This window comes from Pelophylax lessonae (assembly GCF_965119305.1).
Source record: "Pelophylax lessonae genome assembly, chromosome: 1".
In the NCBI taxonomy this organism is placed as follows: domain Eukaryota; kingdom Metazoa; phylum Chordata; class Amphibia; order Anura; family Ranidae; genus Pelophylax; species Pelophylax lessonae.
Window position 1 is genome coordinate 391,905,948 of NC_138768.1, and position 20,524 is coordinate 391,926,471.

At 43.6% G+C, this 20,524-nt stretch overlaps 1 protein-coding gene across 2 annotated transcripts in view; it reads right to left on the bottom strand.

Moving 5' to 3' along the window:
- TTC39B (tetratricopeptide repeat domain 39B) overlaps positions 1-20,524 on the bottom strand; it is a 251,040-nt gene that overhangs the window by 52,952 nt on the left and 177,564 nt on the right. For both annotated transcript variants that reach the window (XM_082269292.1, XM_082269293.1), the window contains 3 exons: positions 15,402-15,469; positions 15,258-15,317; positions 14,164-14,325 (listed from right to left, as the gene is read on the bottom strand). In XM_082269292.1, the coding sequence (XP_082125418.1) occupies positions 14,164-14,325; positions 15,258-15,317; positions 15,402-15,469 (290 nt within the window). The remainder of the gene's footprint in view (positions 1-14,163; positions 14,326-15,257; positions 15,318-15,401; positions 15,470-20,524) is intronic.

Below are 20,524 nucleotides of genomic sequence, written 5' to 3' on the forward strand. Positions count from 1 at the left end.
GCAACTAAATTGTCTTCATTCAGATGAAAATCGGAGACGACCTTTGGAAAGGATGGACATGGTCGAAGAACCACCTTATCTCTGTGAACCACAAGATAAGGTGAACGACAAGACAGAGCTGCCAGCTCAGACACCCTGCACGCAGAAGTAATAGCCACCAAAAAGGCCACCTCCTGGGACAACTTAAGCAGAGGAATCTCCCAAATATTTTCAAAGGGTGGTTTTCTGAAGAACTGACTACACCAAATTGAGGTCCCACAGCGGCAAAGGAAAACGCACCGGGGGAGCCAAGTGTCCCACTCCCTAGAGAAAGGTACACACACAGGATGATGCCAACAGATGTTGAAAGATAATCGCCAAGGCTGAGACCTGGCCCTTAATGGTACTCAAGGCCAAACGTTGCTCAACCCCCCCCCCCCCCCCCCCCCCCGCTGGAGGAAAGCCAAGATCGGAGTCACTGAAAGAAGCGAGGGTGAACCCCAAGAGACTCACACCACGCAATGGAGGTCTTCCAAGTACAATGGTAAAGCTTCCTGGAAGTAGATTTTCTAGTTTTTTTAAAGCATAGGAATCACCAATTCAGACAACCCTCTATCCTTCAGCACCTGGCTTTCAACAGCCAGGTTGTCAATGCCAGCGACTGTAAAGCAGGATGGAAGATCGGTCCTTGAGACAGCATATCTTCTCTGAGAGGAAGTCTTCAAGGAACATCAGCGACCAGCCGTACTAGATCGGCGTCTCCCCCACCCGGATAGGCTGGCATCTGTGGTGATACCCATCCAGTACAGGGAAAGAAAGGATTTTCCCTGAAGAAGTGCCGGAGAGCAAAGTCACCAAACCAGGGACCCTCTCATGCTCTGGCTCAACACGATCACATTGTCCAGAGACAGAGGATCCTTGTTCCATTTTACCAGAATCTCCTTTTGCAGAGATCTTGTGTGGAACTGTGCAAACGGAACCGCCTCGAAAGTAGACCCCATCAGACCCAGCACCTGCATGCAAGTCCGAAGAGATGATCGTGTGCTGGACAACAGAAGCCAAATTGCCTCCTGCAACTTCAGAAGTTTAGCCAGAGGGAGAAACACTCTGGCCGAGGCGGAGTCCAGAGTCAGTCCCAAAGAATTCCAGGCTCGTGGACTTGACTAGAGCAGACGTCTGAAGATTCAGAATCCAACTGAACTCCCTCAGCGTTTGCAGAGTGATCTCCTAGTTGGCCAACAGGGCAGTCGAAGACTCTGCCCGCAAAAGCAGTTCATCCAGGTATCCCAGTATCGTGATCCCCCGCTGACGCAGTATTGCTAGAACCGGGACCAACACTATTGTGAATACACAAGAAGTGGAGGCGAGACCAAAGGGTAACGTCACAAATAATGCTCCTCACCCACAGCAAAGCGGAGGAAGCGCGGATGGTCGATCCAAAATGGGAATGTGAAGCTAAGCGTCCTTTATGTTGATGGATGCGAGAAAGTCCGCCTGATTTAGGGACGCCACCACCGTGCAAATGGATTCCATCCGGAAAGCAGTTCATTGCCTTGAGGTCCAGAATTGGACGCACCTTGTCCTCCTTCCTGGGAACCGTAAACAGGTTTGAATAGAAACCTTAAAAACGTTCGGAACCGGAACAATCACTCCTTGAAGTAACAAGTCTTGCACTGTCCCATAGAGATCCATTAGGCGTTCTGGGAATAAGTGTAAGTTGGAAGGGAAGAACCCTTCCAACAGATATGATCAAAACTCCATCTTGTAGCCAGATCGAATGACTTTGTGGACCCACTTGTCCTGAATCAGGAAGGTCCACAGATCCAGGAAAACAATGAAGACATGCAAGCCTGGCAGACCCCGCTCTTGGTTTGCCCGACCAAGACTGCTTGGAACCCCCATTGGAGGCCCTGAAGGGTTTGGATCCCTTGTCTTGAGCACAGCCAGTGAGCCAATGAGGAGAGAGTGAGAGAGGGGGCGGGGCAAAGTAACGGCTCTGTGTGTGAATGGACGCGTAGAGCTGACATTCGGGAACTAGCCTGCTTGGGTGCGCCCATTGCAAGCGGCTTGCTCTAGGGGCATTCGACAGAAGGGAGGGGCCAAGAGAGACGGGCGAGAAACCTGAGAAGGGGAGGATCGAGGCTGCTCTGTGCAAAACCACTGCACAGAGCAGGTAAGTATAACATGGTTTAATATCAATTGGAAGGCTCTGTACAGAGATTGTTTTTCATTAATCTGCAGTGCAGCTGAGGCTGCAGAGAAAGGGAATGGGTAGTAATATGTCCTCAGTCCATTTCTCTGTCTCAAAAAATACATCAGGGGTCTTGTGCTAATAATGACTTCTGTGTATTTTTTGTGAAAATAGTGTGATTGAATATTTGGGGCCTAAAAAATCAGTACTGCTTTTTTTTTTCCAACAGGATATGTGCCAAAATTGATGCTTTAGCGGGACTTTTAAAACTCGGAAAGCTATAAATTGCTTATTTACAGTATTGCAAACCTTCCATTTTCACAAAAAGGCGAAATTCAAAATGTACAAATATTTATTTATTAACTAAAAGTTTTAGCTTTTATATGCAGCATTTTTTGCTGTGATTGTGTCTGCTAATAAGGATTTTAGTGTATTTTTAGCGAAATTATTCTGATAAACATTTGCGCAAATATCCTGACCCCTTCACTCTACATAACTATACGTTACATAGACCATGCCAAAGTGTTCATTAGCTCAACAGTTGCTGGTTTTAATAAGGTTTTTCTTTAAGGTACGCTCAGTCAGGGAAAATTATATATTTTTGTGTGCAGTAAATGAAAGTTTTCATTGTTTTATTAATGATCATTTGTTCTGAGGTTAATGTGAGACTGTCAGTTGTGGTACAGTAATTAAGAGCATTTTGTGGGTACAAGGAGTGTGGTATATGTTTAGAGTGTTTTACAGGGACTAGGCTCAGGTTCAGGTTTCCTTTAAGCAACTACCACTGTTAGGTGCAACCTGACCATGACCACCATTTTACCACAGCGTGCTACATGCTTTGTCCGACTTGTTTTCTGCTCAGTCCTAGAGTTCCTAAAGTCTTTTATAATACTAGTAATGCTTACGTTTTGTCACGTTTGACTTTTTATTGTAAAGCCAAGCAGAATACTTGTTACGGCATTGTTAATTTTTACATATTTATAGTTTTTAACCACTTCAGCCCCGGAAGATTTTACCCCCTTAATGACCAGGCCATTTTTTGCGATTTGGCACTGCATGGCTTTAACTGACAATTGCGCGGTTGTGTGACACCATACCCAAATACAATTGATGTCCTTTTTTTCCCCACAAATAGAGCTTTCTTTTGGTGGTATTTGATCACCTCTGCGGTTTTACGCTATAAACAAAAAAAGAGCGACAATTTTAAAAAAACACCAATATATTCTACATTCTGCTATAAAACATTCCCAATAAAAAAAATTTAAAAAACAATTTTTTTTTATCAGTTTAGGCCAATTTGTATTCTGCTTCATATTTTTGGTAAAAATAATCCCAAAAAGCGTATAATAATTGGTTTGCGCAAAAGTTATAGCATTTACAAACTACGGGATAGTTTTATGGACTTTTAATTTTTTTTATTAGTAATGGCGGCGCTCTGACACAAACACTTTTTGGCGACCAGTGACATTAATACAGTGATCATTGCTAAATAATATGCACTGATACTGTATAAAATGACACTGGCAGGAAAGGGGTTAACACTGGGGGTGATCAAGGGGTTAAATGTGTTCCCTAGATGTGCTTACTAACTGTGGGGAGGATGAATTGAACAGAGGCACAGAGAGATCGGTGATTCAGCTTAGCTGAATCACACGATCTTTCCCTGCCTCTGACAGGAGAGCCGTCTTAAGTGGTTTACATTCCAGACGGTTCTCCTGTCAGTTTTGCAGAAGATCACGGCAGGCTGGTGGTCATCGAGCCCGCTCCCCTGAGGTCTGCCTCCCGCTGTGTCTAATCACAGTGGGAGCGCGGCTCCGGCGGGGCTTGCATGCCGCCGAAACCGCATGCACATACTCCCATAGATCTACGTAATAATGCGCAGCCGAGCTGCTTTGCCGCAGTAAATCTGTGTTGGCGGTCGGCAAGTGGTTAAATATTATAGTTCTGAAATATCAGTTCTGTTCTGTTTCCTTGTTTTGTCAGTAAAAAAAAAAAAGTGGCAGGGGTCAGGCATTGTCAGGAAGGTGCCAAGTGGGAGCCAAACAGCTGCACTAGGCAATTAACCCCACAGCTGCTGGGCATCTTTCTTTTACTATGTAACCAGCAGGCACTACATAAAGCCACCAAAAGCTAGAGAAAACCACACTTAATGTTTGCTGCGGCACGCTGCGCGCAATACACTTTGTTTTTCTCTTGCAAAAGAGCTCAAGGTATGATCTTGCACACAGGCCTACAGCTTCCAAAAAAATGGCCCTGCAAAAAGCAGGACCCCAAACTGCATACAACGCAATGAACTCCAAGCAGATGTTATGCACTTGATTTGGTGTTGACCAGCAATATCGGAGTTCTGGCAGCAGGTTACTATGCTCAATCAAAAATAATTGTAGAGGTGATATAAGTTACCTGTGAGTGATCAACCCAAAGAAAGAAACTAAAAAAAAAACACAAAACAAGTGGTCTAGGAGTACTCACTGGTAATGAATGAAAACTGGAAATTCTAAAATGTCCTCATTATCAACATAGCATAAAATATTCCAATCAGTGGGTATAAATAGTAAAATACATCCAGGGCTTGACAAACTTTCTTGAAATCTAGGAGACAGTTAAATAAGTTAGAAGCCAGTTTTTTTTCACGCATGCCAAATGGTTGGCTTCTGTCGGACAGGCTGCCATACACACGGGCCAAATGGCAGTTTTTTAATGAACCGGCTGATGTTGCCCGGCATTCGACCCATGTGTACTTGGCTTGATGGAGTAATGGGCAGTGGCTCACTAGGGAAGGACAGTGCAGCAAGTTGGAGGCGATAAGAGATCCAGTGATCCAGTAACTCAAGCCACCTTAGGCCCCCTTTTCACAAATGCACCTCCGCTAAGTGGAATCCGCTTGCTCAGCATTGATTTCTCCGCTAATCCCCGCTGAGCAGGTTGAAGACAGGTCTTGTCTGCTCCGCTATGCAGAGCGAACATGGACACAGTCCCGCTCTGCTCTATGGGGCAGTCGGATGTAAATGGACTGCCTGTCCATTTCAGTCTGATGTCATGTGATTCGATCCATCGGACGGATGGAAAGTAGGACCACCATCCGTCTGTTTTTAGCTAACAGGTTTGGATGGCGGCGGTTGTCAACGGACATCTGCCACTCCATAGAGGAGACTGGAGGGTCCAATCAGGTCTGCCTGAAAAACTGACAGGCAGATCTGATTAGACCGCCCATGTGAAAGGGGCCTTCGGCTGTGTGGCATGACAGGGAGAGAGAAAAAAAATAAAATAAAAAAACGTTTTTTTATCTTTGTGGGGTTGTAAATGGAACTGAGGCTGTTCCGACCTGCTGCCCCACACTCCCTGTTCACTCACTGGTAAAGACAGGGTTCCAGATCAAGCCCTCAACATCTTCAACCTCTTCTCTGAGCAGTGAGAACAAGCAGGGGAAACCCTTAGCGCCGCCAGTGACTGCTTGTTGCAGCCCCAGCCACCACAAGAGGGCGCCAGTTCCCCGATGTACGCGTCTCACTACATCAGGTCGCAAAGCGGCAGCCTCAATTACCGGGCGACGCTGCATCTTGGTCTTTGGTGGCAAACTAATTTCAGGGAGGTGGCACTCTGCAACCCGCCTTAAGGGGGGCTAGTTGCACCCCTAACACATGTGACTTACTGCTAGCAGGTACTGCTGTGGGTACTGCTGGCTGGTACTGCTGGCGGAGAGTGCGAGGAGCAGTGCTGGAGGAAGCATGCGGAGCATATGCTTCCTGTATCTCTCGGTCTCCTTACAGGCGGAGTGCATTTGATATCACTCTGCCTTTGACAGGACGGACCCGGAACTATACAGGAAGCATCAGCTTCGTTCTGACAGCTGACACAGACAGCCGAGATATCGGGCAGTACTTGCGGGTGTCAGGAAGCCTACATGGGGGAGACTTGGAATGTCTAGGACAAGACACCTGCCGCAGTGGAGCCCAGGCGTCAGGCCGCTAATTTTAGTCGCCAATGCGACCTGGCTCCTGGGGTTTGTCGAGCCCTGAATACATCACATGTCATTAATACAGAAGATTCCTTTCTCCATATATAAATGTCATATTACATGGTCTTGGTCCATATACAAATGTTACATGGTCAACGCGTTTTGTGGTCAAACACATCATTTCTTCTGGACTCAATATTTGCATATCACTTATTTCTTGCAAACCAATTAATATACGCTTTTTGGGAAAATACCAAAAATATGTAGCAGAATGCAAATTGGCCTAAACTGATAAAATTTAATTTTTTTTTTATTGGGAATGTTTTATAGCAGAAAGTAAAAAAAAAATTATTCTCTTTAAAATTGTCGCTCTTTTTTTGTTTAAAGAGCAAAATCTCAAAACTGCAGAGGTGATCAAATACCATCAAAAGAAAGCTCTATTTGTGGGAAAAAAGGGACATTAATTGGCTTTGGATACAGAGTCGCACGACCGCGCAATTGTTAAAGCAACGCAGTGCTGAATCGCAAAAATTGGCCTGTCATTAAGGGGGTAAAACCTTCCGGGGCTGAAATGGTTAAATAAAGGACATACAGTGGGACACGTTATTATCTAACACAGTGGATTGTAGGGACATGACACTATTATTTTACCAGCAGGAAGGGATGATCGTGGAGCGGACGGAGCCGACAGGTGGGGGGGGGGGGGGGGGGGGGGGAGTATCCGGGGGAGAATGGAGAAACAGTGGATAACAGAGGCATGTAAACAGACCATGGTGTCAGGGCTCAGCAGCCATGATAAACTGTGGTCAGTTTACAGGGGGGGGGGGGAGGTCAGAAACTGGCAGGATCAACCAGGTAATTCAGGTGATACAAGGGGCAAAATGACACAGCACAAGCACTGTGCTGTATAAAATGCTTTGAAGGAACAGAACCCTTTTTTTTTTTTTGCTAGGCCCATTTCACACATACATTCATTTCATCAGTTCAGTCACGTCAAAATGGTGAAGTATTCGTCCGTTTTTTTTTTTTTTTTACATCCACTACCAATGCAAAAACCGTTTGTCCGTTTACATCCATTTTTCCTCTGATCCGTTTTTTTTTTTTAACAGAAAAAGAAAAATAGGGCTTTCATCCGTGCAAAAAAAAAATATATATATATATATATATATATATATATATATATACACACATATAGGAATGCATTGATGTCCGTTTTTTATCCATGAAAAACGGACAAAGGGTCCGTATGTGTGAAAGGGGCCCTAGGGTTACAAACACTTTAAGGAGCCCCAGACAACAGTAAAAACCCAAGAGGAGTTCTAATCCCCCCCCCCTCTATTTAAAACTAGAAAAAAAATTGACATTAATTTTTAGATTTAATGAGCATAAGTGAGTCCTTTTAGTGGTTGCAATTACAACATAAACTAAACAGGAGCAAACGGAAGAAACACGCTTTATGCCAAATCAGGGTCCATTTTTACGTTTAGGGTCCTTTCACACTGGCTTTCCGCCCAGCAGACTCCATTTTGCTCAGCGGGGATCGATCCGCCCATGCCGCTGAGCAGGCGGATGACCGGTCCGTCTCCGCTAAATTTGCAGAGACGGAGCTGTCAGAGCCCCGCTCTTCTCTATGGGAGATGGGATGAAAATGGACCGCCTGTCAGTTTTCATCCGATCCTCCAGATGGATGAAAAATGAAAATAGGGTTTCCATCCGTCTGGATTTCACGGACAGGATCGGATAGCAGCGGGTGTCAGTGGATATGTCACCGCTGACATCCGCTGCTCCCCATAGGGGTGCATGGAGCATCCGATCAGGTCCGCCTGAAAAAACTGACAGGTGGACCTGATCGGAAAGCCCATGTGAAAGAGGCCTTAGACTTCATAAAGAGACCTGAATTTTTACTTTTCTAGTTCACTCTCTTTATATCATAACAGTTCTCAGCTGTTCATGTTAACCCTGCCCAAAATGTATCTTTTAGTTTTGCTTGATTGCTGGCAAATTGCTTTTTTATACATCTCATGGTCCATAAAAGCAGGACCTGAAAAACAAAAAAATAGTATTTACTAAAGGAGTCAACAATCTTTACACAATAAATTTACTTCAATTATCTGTTAACTTAATTTATTTGCATATCAATGGATAATTTGAAGTGTAAACCGTCTCAATTATTTTCGTAAACCAGACCAAAATACTTTAAAGTGAAACCAGTTCCCACCAGTTCCAGTTTTGACTAGCGAAAGAAATATTTTGAACCTCAGATTTTCATCTCTGTCTTTGCCCCCCTCCTTGTTCACCCACATTGGTCATTAGAATAGAATGCTGGGAGAAAGTTAAGCCTAGTACACAGATGGCCAAATGTCGGGCGGCATTCAGCCCGTATGTACGGCAGCTGGTCCGAGAGAAGCTGGCGCCCCCCTGTCAGAACACAATAGCACAACAGGGGAGATCACTGTACTAACATCGTATAGTTAGTACAGCAGCTCCTCCTGAGCTGTCAAGTTGTATTTTTCCTTCAGCCCTGCTGGGTTGAATGAAAATAACCTAGTAGTGAGTACCAGGCTTTAACATTTTACAGCAGTCACTGAAATAGTCTCAAGAGTAAATTTCCTAAAAGGGGTGAGCTGTTCTCATGACAATTATCAAGGTGACATTTCCGCTCACTTTTTTGCCAAGGGACATTATAACTGGCCTCTGTACGGTGCAGGCAATACTTATCTGGTCTGGCACATTTTATAAATATGTTCTGTAGAAATAAAGTGGTTATTTATGCGGTGTTATTTATATCAAACACAGGTATTTGACCAGTATACAGTATAATATGATTATTCTAAGGATTCTACAGTTGATCTGGACACAATAAAAAGCAAAGGGATGTAATATTTCTCACAAACTAGGTTTCCTTGCTTGGATCTACTGAACAAATATGGTTAAAGCCAGAATAAAGCCAAAATATTTTTTTAATTATATTGCAGCTTTCCAATTCTTATATGTGATGGCTGCATTACTTTCCTTTTTTAGGCCCTTTTTCTTTTCTTTTCACCTTGGGATCTATCCAGTAAGTCTGTTTTTTTAACAGAACAAGCTCTCCTGCAAATTTATTATAGCATTTAGAATGTCAAGTCAAACCATTTACAACTGACAGTTTTTCTTACAATGATCAGCTTTTTTTTATTCACGTAAAACCGGGGGCGTAACTACAGGGGTTGCAGGGGTTGCAATCGCTACCGGGCCCCATGCTCCAGGGGGCCCGGTAGCAAAACAGTGGGTGAACTTCTAGGATCTCAAAGGTCACACTTGCGACCGGGCCCTGGCATTTCACCACTGTGGGGAGGCCCCAAGATTGCAGGAAGGGGCCCACTGCAGAACTTGTGAAAGGATCCTGATGCGGGACCATAATAAAAGGCCATGCAATGAGAGTAAAGAGCCCCAGGATTAGTGGGAAGAGCCCCGGGCTTGAAGGGAAGGGCCCCGGCCAGGGGTCTGGGGGGCCCTTCATGGTTTCTTGCATCGGGGCCCTGAAGGTTCTAGTTACGCCTCTGCGTAAAACCTTTATCCCAAAAGAAAAAAACAACTGTTGCTGTAACTTAAATTTGTTAGTGTATCTAAATTTGCTAGTACATCTAACACTCCCCTCCCCCGACAGGACTGACAGGGCTGCTGTTCAAAAGGTGCCCATGTGCTCCTTTATCCACAGTGGGGGCACTAACACTGGAGGTGTGTTAGCCAGATCACCAGGTGAAAACAGAGGGGTAAAAGTCTAAACAAAACTAATGCATCAAATAATTGGTAAGCTGCAATCAAGAACATTTTTGTTTTGTTGGTTAAAACCACTTTAAAGAAAAACAAACAAATCTCTGAGTTATTTTGTTACTTCATGCTGAGATATTTCTGTAGAATAAACCTTTAATGAAACAACCATCTGCTCTGCTGTGTTTTGGTATCTGATCAATCAACCCTTTTGGAATACACAAAGCACAGTAAATGTTCAGTTTGTGTCCTTTGTCAGTTGAAGGTCGCGCATTTCAGACCTTTCCTGGGATGAATAATCACAGTATGCCTCTGGTCATCTCAGCCATCTAATACAAATGGAGGCCTGATTACCAGCAGTTCTTGAAGCAAACGGCTCTTAGAAAAGTCTCCGTAATCACCCAGTAACTGACCTAGTTTAGAAAACGGCAAGGATTCTGGTTAAGGGAAACTCTAGACAAGAACTAAAAAAAAAAAACAGTTTCAAAAGCAATGGTAATGACCATTGGCTACCCATAAAATCTTATTGCTGTGCATTAATTCTTTGATTCTTTAGCAATTTGGGGACCACCTACCGCAGATATGATGCCCCCCGCACCAGATCACGTGCATGTACGTAATCTGCTTCTTCTGGAATGGGAACGTGAGCGTCCCTCACTGCCCCAGCTGTGCTGCCATTTGCTGCAGGACAAGCCGATCAGCAGTTCCTAGCCAATGATTTATGGCCGCCACCCACTGATTGGCTGAGTGAATGACGGAAGAGAGCTCTGTGTAGGTAAACAACAGAGCTCTCTGACAGCGGCAATGTGCTGTATTTTTTCTCTCTGCATTGCTTAGTGAAAACACAACACAGTGCACACAGTAAACATTATAGGCACACAGGTAACCCTTTGATTGTCCCTAAATGTTAACCCCTTCCCAGCCAGTGTCTTTAGTACAATGACAGTGTATAGTATTAACACTGTTCACTGTATTAGTGACACTGGTGATGTCAGTGGCAGTTAGTCGGTTCCCCCCCAGCATCAGTGTCAGACTGTCCGCTGCACTATCACAGTCCCACTATAAGTCCCTGTTCGCCATCATTAATACACAGTATCTCACAAAAGTGAGAACACCCCTCACATTTTTGTAAATATTTTATCTTTTCATGTGACAACACTGAAGAATTTATACTTTGCTACAATATAAAGTAGCGAGTGTACAGCTTGTATAACAGTGCGAATTTTCTGTCCCCTCAAAATAACTCAACACACAGCCATTAATGTCTAAACCACTGGCAACAAAAGGGATTACACTTCAAAGAGAAAATGTCCAAATTGGGCCCAATTAGCCTTTAATTTGGCGTTATCGCTCTCACTCTCTCATACTGGTCACTGGAAGTTCAACATGGTACCTCATGGCAAAGAACTCTCTGAGGATCTGATAAAAAGAATTGTTGCTCTACATAAAGATTGCCTAGGCTATAAGAAGATTACCAAAAGGGTGGAGGGTCAGCCTGTCTGTGCTCAGACCATACGCCGCACACTGCATCAAATTGGTCTGCATGGCTGTCGTCCCAGAAGGAAGCCTCTTCTAAAGATGATGCACAAGAAAGCCCTCAAACAGTTTGCTGAAGACAAGCAGACTAAGGACATGGATTACTGGAATCATGTCCTGTGGCCTAATGAGACCAAGATAAACTTATCTGGTTTAGATGGTGGCAACCAGGTGAGGAGTAGAAAGACAAGTGTGTTTTGCCTACAGTCAAGCATGGTGGTGAGAGTGTCATGGTCTGGGGCTGCATGAGTGCTGCCAGCACTGGGGAGCTACAGTTCATTGAGGGAACCATGAGTGCCAACATGTACTGTGACATACTGAAGCAGAGCATGATCCCCTGCCTTCGGAGACTGGGCCGCAGGACAGTATTCCAACATAACGACCCCAAACACACATCCAAGATGACCACTGCCTTGCTAAAGAAGCGGTGGGTAAAGAGGATGGTCTGGCCAAGCATGTCTCCAGACCTAAACCCTATTGAGCATCTGTGGGGCATCTGTAAATGGGAGGTGGAGGAGCGCAAGGTCTCTAACATCCACCAGCTCCGTAATGTCATCATGGAGGAGTGGAAGAAGACTCCAGTGGCAACCCGTGAAGCTCTGGTGAACTCCATGCCCAAGAGGGTTAAGGCAGTCCTGGAAAATAATGGTGGCTACACAAAATATTGACACTTTGGGCACAATTCGGACATTTTCACTTAGGGGTGTACTCGCTTTTGTTGCCCGCGGTTTAGACAAGAATGACTGTGGAGTTCTTTTGAGGGGACATCAAATTCACACTGTTATACAAGCTGTACACCATTGTTTGTAGACACTATAACTTTTACGTAAACCACTTAATATAAACAGAAAGTAAAAAATCTTTGTTTTTTATTTAATTTATTTCTTTTTTTGGTCTTTTTTCGTTTAAAGTTCAAAAAATAAAAACCCAGTGGTGATCAAATACCACAAAAAGAAAGATTTATTAGTGTGAAAAAAAAAAATTATATAAATTTAATTTGGGTACAGTTGGAGCGGGAGAGAAGAGGATTTGTGCTCAGAGGGGAAATTTAAGTAGAGGAGGGAAGTTTGGGGAGGGGGGAATTGTGCTGGAGGTATATGGGGAGAGAGAATTTGAACCGGGGGGTGGGGGCAAAAAGTGGTGCCAGGAGTGGGGATTTCAGCAGGGGGGTGGATGTGTACTGGGAGGAAGGGAAGAGCATGCAGATTAGTGCTTGATTTTTTTTTTTCATACATCTTGGGGGGGCGGGGTGCAAATTGGCGTGTTCACCCTGGGCTTCAGATTACCTTGTCCTGGCACTGAGCATGTCCCATGTCATATGGCATCTTATGATTTAGGGGAAGGGCTTAATTATTCATGAAGTCTCAGATTTTCCCCTTCCCCCTACTACATCAACACATCTCCCAGTGCCTGAAGTAGAATACTGTCAGACCTACAACTTAGGAGACATTTCTGTCACTTGGTGCTGTACTTCTCCTCAAATGTCATATATGGCACTACCAACTTGATTTAATATTTAGACAGTGTGCAACTAGTGATGAGAATAAAAAGAACAGGTGTGTTATTAACCGCTTGCCGACTGCTCACAGTATATTTACTGCGGCAGTCAGCCCCTCACAGGCAGAGTGACGTAGGTCTACGTCGCTCGCCTGTGAGGCTCTGGGGAGCGAGCGCGCGCCCGCGGAGGCTCGGTCACGGACCCCCCCGCGCGTGTGACCAGCGGACCCGATGTCCGCCGGTCACTCGGCGATCGGCGGGGGAGAGGGAGAATGTCAGGCAGCTTGTGTAAACAAGCCACCTGTCATTCTCCTCGCTGTAAAAACACTGATCACATGGATCTACTATGTAGATCCGTTGATCAGTGTCCTTACAGCTCAAGCCACAGCCAATCACAGTAGAAAAAACGCCCCTAGGGACACACACAGCCCCTCCCTCCCAAATAAAGTTAACCCCTTCACTACCAGTGTATTTTTACAGTAACAGTGCATATATATATAGCACTGATTACTGTAGAAATGTCACTGGTAACCCCAAAAGTGTCAAAAATGTCAGTCAAGGGTCCGATCTGTCCGCCCCAATGTCGCAGTACTGCAAAAAAAAAAAAAAAAAAAAAATCGCAGATCGCCGCCATTACACGTTAAAAAAAAAAACACTAAAAATTACAGAAATCTTTCCCTTTGTTAGTAAACGCGATAACTTTTGCGCAAACCAATCAAAATACGCTTTTTGCGATTTTTTTTACCAAACATAGGTAGCATAAAACAAATTGGCCAAAAATTTTAAAAAATTTTGATTTTTACATTTTTTTGGGGGGGAATTTCATATAAAAGAAATGTGAAAAATATTGTTATTTTTGCAAAATGTACGCTCTTTTTTTGTTTATAGCGCAAAAAGTAAAAATCGCACGGGTGATCAAATACCACCAAAAGAAAGCTCTGTTTGTGGGAAAAAAAGGACGCCAAATTCGTTTAGATACAGCGTCGCACGACCGCGCAATTGTCTGTTAAAATCACGCAGTGCCGAATCGCAAAATACCCCCTGGTCGTTTAGCAGGAAAATCCTCCGGGGCTTAAGTGGTTAATAGCACTATTCAAATAATATACACATAACACATATACAGTATACACACGCACACACATAGCTTCTGCTTAGACACCTCAGTGCAATGGAAGTAAATATTTGAAGGAGAAATGACAGATGAATACATTCCATAATTCGCTGTGTGATATTAAAGCATAGCATTACATACCTTAGACCACTTGCTTTCCTTGCTGAGGAGGTCAGCATAGCGGTATGCCTGGAGCCAGTCTTGTTGAAAGGAGTAGCTCCACATCAGCTCCCAGTAACACAAGTGGTGAATCTGCTTCCATTCCTGCTGAGACTTAATGCATTGCTGGAATGTCACCTGGGCCTTTATAAATTAGAAAAAAAAAACATTTTGTATATTGAAAATTTTGTTCATCACATACCTTTACCACTAAAGCTAAACAAGGATGACCTAGATCAGGAACTGGGCTCTTTACCCTTTTAACATTGCTGAAAATGTACATCTGTCTGCAACTCCATGCGGGCATGCAAAACCAAAGTATTTGTACAACTGTGACAGATTACATATAATCTACATGTCCTGCAGAGACCTAGGTTTCATGTCTTATTTTATATGGAGAAGTGCTACATTTTAAAACGCTTTCACTGCATTCTTTTAAATGGGTCAATGGTGCCTGAGGTGTAGCTTATCTTTGCAGTCCAGAACATGCTCCAGCAAGCTTTATTAATTTTAAAGTATGAAAACACAAGTATATTGCCCCATAGCACTTATTTAAAAGCTCATTATACATTATGGATGACTGACTGGCTATTATAAAGCAACATATTAAATTGCTGTCAATAATACGGCTCAGTTTAGTTTTCAACATGCAATTTTATTCATCAAAACATTCACCTAAACACTTGCTTTTACTTCTAGAAAATTCCCCAATTCAAGCTAATGGCATTGACACTTTTTCTATTGACAAATGTGGAGGTGGGGGTTCTTAACTAACAATTTCCTGAGAATGCTAACTGCTCATCGGTCTTTGGCTTTAGTATTTTCTGAAGCATTGCCCTGGAACAGGCATGCAGTAAGACTACCTCAAGTCAGAACTGATCTCTATACTCCTTGGCTAAAAATATGAAATCCAGAAAGTCAGCCATGAAAGCCAGGAAACTAGCACTTTATGAAGATACCCATTGGCACTCCCTACATTTTTCCTATTAAAGTTTCTTTTAAAATATTATTACATGCAAAACAAACTGTAATAAAGTTTAAAAAAAAAAAAAAAAAACGAAAAGAAAAGAAATTACCTGTTCAAAGTTTCCTTTAAGTACTCCTATGCGAGCAGCATAGAAAAGAATTATAGATCCCTGAAAAGAAAAAATGAACATGACTAAGTTTACTGTATTTATTATAGTAGCCAGAAGTATTTCATCTCAATATAAATCACATACATTTGGGAACTTCTCGAGGTAGGGTTCAATAAGTGCCTCTGCTTCTTCAAGATTACCTTCACCAGTTCCTAAAAATAAAATGATGTATTCAGAGATTGCCTAATGGGTGTAGTACAAGTCTATTGAATTTCTTACAGTGATTAATCTTGTCACATTTCCCTCAATTATGTAAATTTACTAAAACTGGAGTGGGCAAAATCTGGTGCAGCTCTACATGGTAGCCAATCAGCTTCTAACTTCAGCTTATTCAATTAAGCTTTGACAATAAACCTGGAAGCTGGTTGGTCTCTATGCAAAGCTGCTCCAGATTTTGCAATCCCCAGTTTTATTAAAATAACCCCATTGTGTCTCATTTCAATCAAATATAGCTGCACATCTTAAATAAATAAATAAATAATAATAATTCGCTATCAATAGAAGGAACAGAGCACATCATATACTATACACTATATTCCACTCAGATGCCAACATGACTGAAAATGTGAACTCTTTCTTCCTCAGGGTTGCCTTAAAAACATGCACTTTTATTTTGCACACTTTGCACTTTTAAAGCCCCTATCAGGATATTTTTGCGGTCTGTGCTCCGTTGGGAAATTTCCCTTAACTTCCTTTTCTGTAGACAACAGACAAGATAAAAAAAACCTTTCAAAGTGAACAGAATTCCCATCCTGAGTTGTCTCAGAAACAGGTGTCTCTATCAAAAATATTTTTCCTTAGGTATTGCTCTGGTGAGGAAAAATTTTAGATTTTCCCTCACTTTGTGTCGGTGACAATGGTCAACTATACAGACACAGGAGTGATGTTCCCCAATGGGGAGAAAGACAGCAATAAACAACAACAAATGGTCTAACGGTTTCCTAAATGAAGCTCAAATAAGAAAAATGACATTAGGGGTCAACAAAACTGTACAAGTCAAGTCCCTCACACTTGTTTTTTTCTGTTTTTTTGTAAATCACCCCAAATCCTAGGGTGCTCTCTTGCGCCCTTTGGAATGCTCGCTCTGTCTGAAATAAACTCACCTCTCTCCATGACCTTTCTAACGCTAACTCATTTAATCTACTCGCCATTACCGAAACTAGAATTCATGAATCCGACACTGCATCTTCTGCTGCCCTATCCTAAGGTGGTCTTCTCTGGACTCACTCCCCCAGACCCAGTGGACGAAAGGGAAGGGGTGTCGGGATCCTTCTAGCCCCACATAGCACCTTTCAGGTACTTCACCCACCTCCCTCTCTGTCACTCTCCTCATTTGAGGCACACTGCATTCATCATTTCTCTTCCGTTTCTCTAAGGATAGCTGTGATCTACCACCCCCCTGGACCAGTATCAAACTTTGACGACTTCTCTGCCTGGCTACCCTACTTTTTCTCTTCCGAAATCCCCACAATCCTTCTCGGCGACTTCAACATCCCTATTAATACTAACACTCCTGCCACTTCCAAACTTCTCAGTCTAACCTCCTCCTTTGACCTGAAGCAATGGGTACATGCTTCTATTCACTCTGAAGGCAATATCCTTGACCTTGTTTTCTCCCACCTATGCGCTCTGTACAACCTCTCAAACTATTCTTTCCCTCTCTCTGATCACTACCTTATTAGTTTCACTCTCTCCCTCACCGTCACTTCCACTCCCTCCAACTGCCTTACAGTTACCAGTAGAAACCTACGCCATCTCAACCCTTCTCAACTCTGCCACCGACCACCTCTGACAAAATCGCACCCCTGTCCTGCACCAACCTAGCCACCTCTGTCTACAACGCTTCACTTTTAGCCTCCCTGGACACACTGGCCCCCCTCACTACACATCGAATCAAGCCCGACCCCTTCAACCTTGGCAAACAGAAATCTGAAAAAGTATAGCCATGCTCTTGAGCGCCTATGGCGTTAGACTAGGTCTCAAAGATTTCAACCATTATAAATCAGCCCTCCAAAAATACAATTCCAGTCTCCACACTGCCAAGCAGACCTATTTTATCACTCTCATTAACAACTTATCATCCCGCCCCCAGCAACTCTTCACTACCTTTAATTCTCTACTTTGTCCTCCACTGCCTCCACCCACTAACTCACTCACTGCCAAGGAGATCGCCAACCACTTCAAACAGAAGATTGATACAATTCGTCAGGAGATCACTGCTGTTCAGATACCTTCTATGCTTTACACTTCATGCCCACAGGTGCAATCACTACTTCCCTCATTCAACCCCACCAGTATAGACGAGATTGCTAAACTACTTGCCAACGTCCACTTAACCACCTGCCCTCTGGATCCTGTTCCCTCGCAAATGCTATGTTCACCCTCTGGATCTATTCTACACTCTCTAACCCACATCTTCAATCTCTACCTTTTCTGGCATCTTCCCCAACTCTCTAAAACCTGCACTAGTCAGCCCCATACTTAAAAAGCCCTCACTGGACCCCAACCAATCTTAACAACCACTTTTTATCCAAACTCCTTGAACGTCTGGTCTACAACTGACTGTGCGACCATCTTGCTGAGAATAGCCTTCTTGATCCCCTTTAGTCTGGATTTTGGCCTCAACACTCTACATTAACTGCTCTCCTAAAACTAACAAACGATCTGCTAATGGCCAAAACCAATGGACAATATTCTGTACTCCTACTCCTGGACCTTTCTGCCGCCTATGATACGGTTGACCACCCCCTCCTCCTCAAAAAACTCCACGCCTTTGGTCTCCGTGACTGTACTCTTCACTGGTTCTCTTCCTACTTATCCAACCACACCTTTAGCGCTACTTACAATTCTACTTCCTCCTCTCCTCTTCCTTTCTCTGTTGAGGTCCCCCAAGGTTCGGTTCTTGGACCTCTCCTATTTTCAATCTACACCTCCTCTCTGGGTCAGTCTTCCACGGCTTCAAATACCATGTCTAGGCTGACAATACCCAAATCTATTTATCCACTCCTCAGCTCACTCCCTCAGTCTCCTCATGTATCAGTAATTTACTACCAGTTATATCAGTCTGGATGTCACACCACTTCCTCAAACTCAATCTATCCAAAACCGAACTTATAATTTTTCCTCCACCACGTGCCCCTTCCACCATCTCTCTGTCAATATCGATGGCACAACTATCAGCCCATCTCCGCATGCCAAGGTCCTAGGTGTTGTATTGGACTGTGAACTCTCCTTTAAGCCCCACATTCAATCACTGTCCAAATCTTACCGCCTCAACCTCCGCAACATCTCCAAACTATGCCCCTTTCTAACCAATGGCACAACAAAGCTCCTAGTTCACTCCCTGATCATCTCGTGTCTCGACTACTGCAATTCCCTTCTCATTGGTTTATCTCTACATAGGCTATCCCCCCTTCAATCCATCATGAATGCTGCTGCTAGACTCATCCCCCTTAACAATTGCTCAGTGTGCTCTACTCCTCTCTGTCAATCCCTTCACTGGTTTCCGCTCACCCAACAAATTAAATTCAAAATACTAACAAAATCTTACAAAGCCATCCACAGTTTAGCCATCAGCTACATCACTAGCCTAGTCTCAAAATACCAACCTAATAGCTCTCTTCGTTCCTCTCAAAACCTCCTGCTCTCTAGCTCCCATGTCACCTCATCCCATACTCGCCTCCAGGACTTTTCCAGAGCCTCTCCAATCCTATGGAACTCCTTACTCCAATCCGTCCTATCATCTCATACTCCATTACCTTTTAGACAATCCCTGAAAACCCTCCTCTTCAGAGAAGCCTATCCTACCAACACCTAACAACTATACTTCCATTTTCTCCATCAGCTCACCCCCCCCCCCCCCCAGTTATTGCCTTTTGTTTCACTTGACCCTCCCTTCTAGATTGTAAACTCTAACGAGCAGGGCCCTCCAATTCCTCCTGTATTGAATTGTATTGTAACTGTATTGTCTTCCCTCAAATTGTAAAGCGCTGCAAACTGTTGGCGCCATATAAATCCTTTTTAATAATAATAATGATAATAAGTCTCCAATCAGCCACACTTGCTCTCCTCAGCAAATGTTGCTGACTGGAGAGTTTTCAAGCGAAAATCCAGAAAAAAAAAAACACACATAAAACAAATGCTATAAATTAAGTTGCAGTTTAGTGAGTAAATTAAGTATTTGATCCCCAAGGAAAACATGACTTAGTACTTGGTGGAGAAACCCTTGTTGGCAAGGACAGAGGTAAGACATTTTTTGTAGTTGGAGACCAGGTTAGCACACATCTCAGGAGGGATTTTGGTCCACTCTTCTCTAAATCTTTGAGGTTTCTTAGCTGTCACTTGGCAACTCGAAATTTCAGCTTCCTCCATAAATTTTCTATAGGATTAAGGTCTGGAGACTGACTAGGCCACTCCATAACCTTGATGTGCTTCTTTTTGAATCCACTCCTTTGTTGCCTTGGTAGTATGCTTTGGGTCATTGTCATGCTGGAAGACCCATCCACTACCCATTTTCACTGTTCAGGCTGAGGGAAGAAGGTGCCCATCCAAGATTTTACAATATGTGGCCCTGTCCATTGGACCCTTAATGCGGCAAAGTCGGCCTGTACCTTTAGCAGAGAAACAGCCCCAAAGCAGGTTTCCACTTCCGTGAATAACTGTAGGGATGGTGTTCTTAGGGTCATAGTCAGCATTTTTCTTCCTCCAAGTACAGAATCACAGTATATATAAAATAATATGCAAAGTGGTTGGCGGGAAGCTTCAGAATAGCAAAATAGGATTTTTGACTTACTGTAAAATCCATTTCTCTCATTGACAGACACAGCACCTTCTTTTCTTGACCGTAGGGTTATACTGCCCCCTACAGGAGTAGGACACTAGGGAGAGAAAAAAGCTTGAGCACGCCTATGGGGCAGTCCCTGGGGGTATACTACCAGTACTTCCTGCTATAGGTCTTCAGTTTTGTAACAAGCAGTGTAAGAAGAAACAAACCCAACTCCATAGAGCGGTGGGTGCTGTGTCCGTCAATGAAAATGAGAGAAATGGATTTTACAATAAGTCAAAAATCAAATTTTCTCTTTCGTTCAATGATGGACACAGCACTTCATCTTTTTGACCACAGGGGCATCCCAAAGCAGTGTCAAACATGAGGGGTGGAAACAGCAGGACAAAACAACCTCCCCAAGGCTAAAGCTAGCCAACCAGGT